We start from the raw sequence: 5,286 nt of genomic DNA, 5'->3' as shown, positions 1-5,286 counted from the left end.
CAAAGTGATATTCTTATGCCTCAAACTTATAGACAAATCCTTCCCCATCAATCCCTTTAAAAAAATAATGCGAGTGGTACGATCAAAAAAAGCGTGTCACTTTTTCATTGTAATCGTATATTGCTTCAATTTTTTAAAATATCTTATGTGAATAGTAATTTGGGCGATATTACACATACCTATACATTACGAGCACTTTGATTTATAATCTCAGTTTCAATGATGCCAACAAAAATCGACTGCGGCGTATGGGTCTTTAATCGCTCGTGACATAACCGCAACCAATCCATTGCGATGGCTTGCCATGTCAGATTCTCACCAAACTGTATAAAAACCTGTTGCTCAATATTTAGACTCTACTATATGTACAGCGAAATGAGATCGAATTGGAGCCTATTAGGTCTTCTACTACTTGGCGGAATTATACAGTCATTTTCACAGGATGAAAATAAGACCGATGGCCCCACAAATGATCCGACCACCCTTAATCCTGCAGGAGATGAACCTAAGACCGATGCCCACACAGATGACCCGACCACCCCTAAGTCTTCAGACGATGCACCTAAGACCGAGACCCACCCAGATGGCGCGACAACCCATAAACCTTCAGAAGATGCACCTAAGACCGAGAGCCACCCAGATGACGCGACCACCCGTAAACCTTCACAGAGCGCCAATGAGACAAATGACGTGATCGTTTATAATTGTGAGCCTGACGAAGTGATGACCCAGAACAAGGGATGTGTTAATCGGGATGAACTTCTTGATAGTGTGGTGAATCGTGTTTGGGATGATGAGAATCTGGATGATGCAAAGAAGAAGGCTGGTTTTATGGATAAGATCAAATGTAAAGATAACGAGATACTTACTCCTTTCGGTTGCGCGGAGAAGCCAAGAGCCGCGCATCGACGTTCACACCGAGCTCCAGTCGGTTTTAATATCCTGGCTGGTAATAAGGTGCTCAAAGCCGGAAGCGATAAAGCTACATACAACTTGGAGGAGCCGCTTGAACCGCGACATTCAAACAACCAGCACCATCACGGTTCCAATAGGCCTGGCGCTCATGGCAGCTCCGATAAATCCAATGGGCCAGATACAAAGCTTTATGCACACAATAGACCGAGAAAGTACGTTTTTCTGCCGGGTCGTCGGCTCAGTAGTGGACGACGGTGTCGACCATATGAGGTCATGGGCCGCAATCATCGCTGCATACGCAAGCGTGGCAAGAATGGCGTTTATAAGCACAAGAATCACAAGTATGGCTTGCAGCTGCGGCATCGTCACCCGGCCGCCACGGAGTAGGACTTCAGCTGACCTTGATGCCAAAAAGCTACCTGGCTTCGGCACAAGGGGAAAGTAGTTTGAGGGAAATTTCAGTGTCCAACAAAACAATTTTGTAAATATAATAGATATTAAAGCAGTAAAAGCTTCTTCTTTAGATTGAAACTATTAATTTTATTTGTTATTTATTTAGCACCATTAAGAAGTAATACTTCATTCCGCTCACCGGCCCGCTTCGTCTGGAATATAATTGTCGGACTGGTTCGCCGCCTGGGGATTGACTTATCCCATAAACACTCGTGCAACGTTTGCAAGACGATGTACAAAGATTAGAAAAGCTTGATACCTTTTTCTTGTCCGTCATAAACATTTGGCGTAACTGCTAGCATGTGCTTAAAACAAGATGGCATATTGAGCAGATGGAATAACCGGAAACAAAAGAAAAATTCAGCGCAAATCGTCTTGCTACAAAAATTAAATGATGTATATATTTTACAAAAACATATGTGCATTGCTCAGCTTCACACGCAGGAGAAAGTTTGGTAGAATCTACAAAGCATATGTATTCTGGATTACCATAACAAAACGATTTGTTTGTCTGTAAGAATGCCAGCATCTCCGAAAGTATAAGAGCTAGAGGTACCCAAGTTTCTAAGCAAAATTTCCTCCTAAGTCCGGAACAGTACTAGATTACGTTTTTCTATACCCTGTACCGGTAGGGTAAAAAGGGTGTATTAGGTTTGTGCAAAGTATGTAACAGGCAGAAGGAAGCATCGTCGACCCCATAAAGTATATATATTCTGAATCAGCATGACGAGTGAAATCGATCTAGAAATGTCCGTCCGTCCGTCTGTCCGTCTGTCTGGATGAAGCGTACAAAGCGGATGAGCGTACAAAGGCCAAACTTGGTATGCAGACGCTTCTAGTCCCTAGTCTATACGAGTTTATTTTACTTTTTTGAATTTTCCCCCCGTTCCCCCGCTACAGAATTTCGTCAATTCCGTTCACATTTCAGAAGCGACATTGACCAAACCTTGCACACACATAATTTATATATAACTCTCTACTTTTGTTTCAAATTCCATCGGTCTGAATCGGTTAAATCTAAGAAATAAGCGAAACAATTTCACTCCGGTACTACGCCTACACGCTGCAGCATCAAGTTCGCTCTTCGTCCTTATGCTTCTGCTAGCGGCGCAAATACCTCAGTGTCGGAAGTTTAGTTGGGTACAGGGTATTTCACTGTCGGGCTTGCTCGACTGTAGCGTTCTCTGTTTTGTGATTCTCTTAGGCACCATCTATTTATCCGCTAGCTCTTTTCATTTCGATTTTAACGTTAGCATTATTGTAAGGCGTATTCGTTTATGAGGCAAGCTTATCTTAAAAACTCAATTAACAATGAACTTATAGCCATGAATTAACATGAACCTGTGTTGTTTTTGTGATTCAGATATACACATTTGCATTTAAAATCTTTGAGAAATTAAAAGAAAAAACAAGAGAGAACGCTACAGTTGAGCATAAATACCCGACAGTAAAATACTCTCCACAAAAAAGGAAAAATAAAAAAAATTAAATTGTTTAAAAAAAATGGAATTAATTAATTAAATTAATAACGAAAATTAATACATACATAGAAGATATGTTTATGTATTATGCGTGTATGTACATATGTAGCACAAAGTTAAACCAAAGCAGCAACAACAACAACAGCTGCGGGGAGAGCTACAAGCAGAGCGTGTGCAGCGATTTTATTTATGGCTATAATTTTCTTCAGAATGGACCAATCATGATGAAACTTGGCATACGAACACATAAGCACTAACTGGATGTAAATGCCAAAATTGAACCAAGTTTGGTTAATCTAGCTCTTGAACTTCCTGAGATCCTTGAGCTCATACAGACGGACATGGCTATATCGAGTTCCAAAAAAGTCTTCATGGTGTTGACCAATAGATCAGTAGTATAATCGGTCTATCAGACTTTATTGTGCGGACATAAATAGTTACCGAAATCAAAATAGTAATAATTTATGTATTTAAGCTTCACCAAACTGTTATAAACAGAAATGCTAAAGTCGAGCGAGCTCAACTCTTAAATACCCTGTGCCACTCCACAAAAAAACAAGTGGAGAAGCTAAAGTCGGGTGTGTTGACTTTGAAATACTCTGCACATATGTGTATACTAATTATGCTTGTTTATGTGTGTCTGTGTATGTCTCGAGTGCCTCTGCAAAGCAGCAACAAAAACAAAACAACAGCCGCAGGCAGTGTTGGAACAAGATGATTTATATGGCTATAACTTCCTGTTAAATCAACCTATTATAATGGAACTTGGCACAAGGACTCATAATCACTAATTGGATGTGACTACCAAATTTGAGAGTTATGGAAAACCAGTAATAGCAGGGCAGATGGAAGGGGTGCCTCAAAAAAAAAAAAAAAAAAAAAAAAAAAAACTCAAACTCATACTTTCTCGGACTTAGGAGAATCTGGACACCAAGTTTGGTTATTCTAGCTCTTCTACTTTCTGAGATCCTTGCGTTCATACAGACGGACAGACAGACGGACATGATTATAACGAATGGCCTGATCAAGAATATATGTACTTTGTCTGCCACGTCTTCTTCCGTATGTGACATACATTCGCACAAAACTAGTATAGCCTTTTACCCTTTGGGTACAGCCTATAATAAACTAACAAATATGATAAAAACAAATTTGATTTAATATTAAGTTCAGTTAAATACTGAGCCGCAGAGGGTATAATATATACGGTATACTACATATTTTCATATAGTTTAGACCATAAAAATGCTCGTATGGCTGAAATTAGTAGTTTACAGACTTGGCAAATTGAACACATGCCAAGACATTCCCTTGCAGTTTTAAAGGACTTTGTGTATTAATCTTGTTTATGACATAATTAAATGGTATGCCTCATTTTGTGCCAACTTGGGTTTTTAGATATAATTAAGGTCAGTTGAAAATGTTGAATGTGTGCAAACAACCGTTTTGTTTTATGGCTGCCTGGGCACAGCAACCGGCAACCAAACGGGCGGTAGGAACTAATTCGGTTTTCTCCCAAAGTCATTGACAAAGGATTAATCAAAATAGATATACATACATATACATACTTGCTTGCATGTGTAAATGTTATGGGCCGGCAAATGTGCTTGGATATTTTATAATGTGCCCAAAGCTTGCGATTGTTAAGGCGTAATAAGGCTGGATTTACGCCTCAACGCGAAGATATTGTGGCGAGCTAGAGTGGTTTGCGGGGCCAAAACGTTATAGATGGCTTTGACATGTTAATTAGTTAACCTTTCTTGCAAGCACAGCTAGTTATAGCCCATAAACATATACATACATTCTAGTATGCACATTGCGTATACGCCACGTTTCGCCGACCGACACGCCGACTAGCACGATATGATGAATAGTTTGGCTATAGTACAAAATGTATTGGGTATGAGCGTATATATGTAATTACATTACTCGGCAGTTTCATGCTGAGATATATGTGTATGAAAGAAAGTCACACGTGACTGACGGCGCTTGCTGCGCCATGGAAGCAGATACCTTATGTAGGTATATAGTATATATGGTATGTGTGAGTATTCAAAGCTACATTAATCATATTCATCGTTAATTAGCAATTAATAACGTTTTGGAAACTGTAAATTTATCGTGCGGACCACCGCTAACAGCATCGAAATCGCTTTGAAATTCGAAGCCATAAATTATATCTAACTTATCACATGGCGCTAAAATTTTCGATACGAAAATTATCCTTTAAGTCAATGAAGAGTGATTAGCTTTAAAGGCTGTGCACAGCTCAAGCTGAACGTATTGATTAATCAATCAAATACTTATATTATATAAATATTTCAATGTCACTTGCTGCTAACGCCCACCAGTCCGTCTGCTCTGCATTCTGAAGTCTATACACTAGTATGTACTCGTATTTGTGCTCACACTCGTGTTTATTTCTAAGTGCCGCCTT

At 39.5% G+C, this 5,286-nt stretch overlaps 1 protein-coding gene across 1 annotated transcript; it reads left to right on the top strand.

The window, feature by feature from the left end:
• Positions 1-375: 375 nt before the first annotated feature.
• On the top strand, positions 376-1,453 carry LOC115621492. The gene has a single exon (XM_030515160.1). The coding sequence runs from the start codon at positions 376-378 to the stop codon at positions 1,300-1,302; it is 927 nt and encodes a 308-aa protein (XP_030371020.1). The 3' UTR covers positions 1,303-1,453.
• Positions 1,454-5,286: the final 3,833 nt, after the last annotated feature.

The sequence above is a fragment of the Scaptodrosophila lebanonensis genome, unplaced genomic scaffold (assembly GCF_003285725.1).
Source record: "Scaptodrosophila lebanonensis strain 11010-0011.00,11010-0021.00 unplaced genomic scaffold, SlebRS2 tig00000024-arrow-pilon, whole genome shotgun sequence".
NCBI lineage: Eukaryota > Metazoa > Arthropoda > Insecta > Diptera > Drosophilidae > Scaptodrosophila > Scaptodrosophila lebanonensis.
The sequence above is the reverse complement of the archived record's forward strand: the minus strand, read 5'-3'. Positions and strand labels throughout refer to the sequence as shown.

What these genes read in the sequence shown, in the direction of transcription:
- LOC115621492 (XM_030515160.1), top strand. Translation starts at nt 376, where the DNA reads ATGAGATCGAATTGGAGCCTATTAGGTCTTCTACTACTTGGCGGAATT.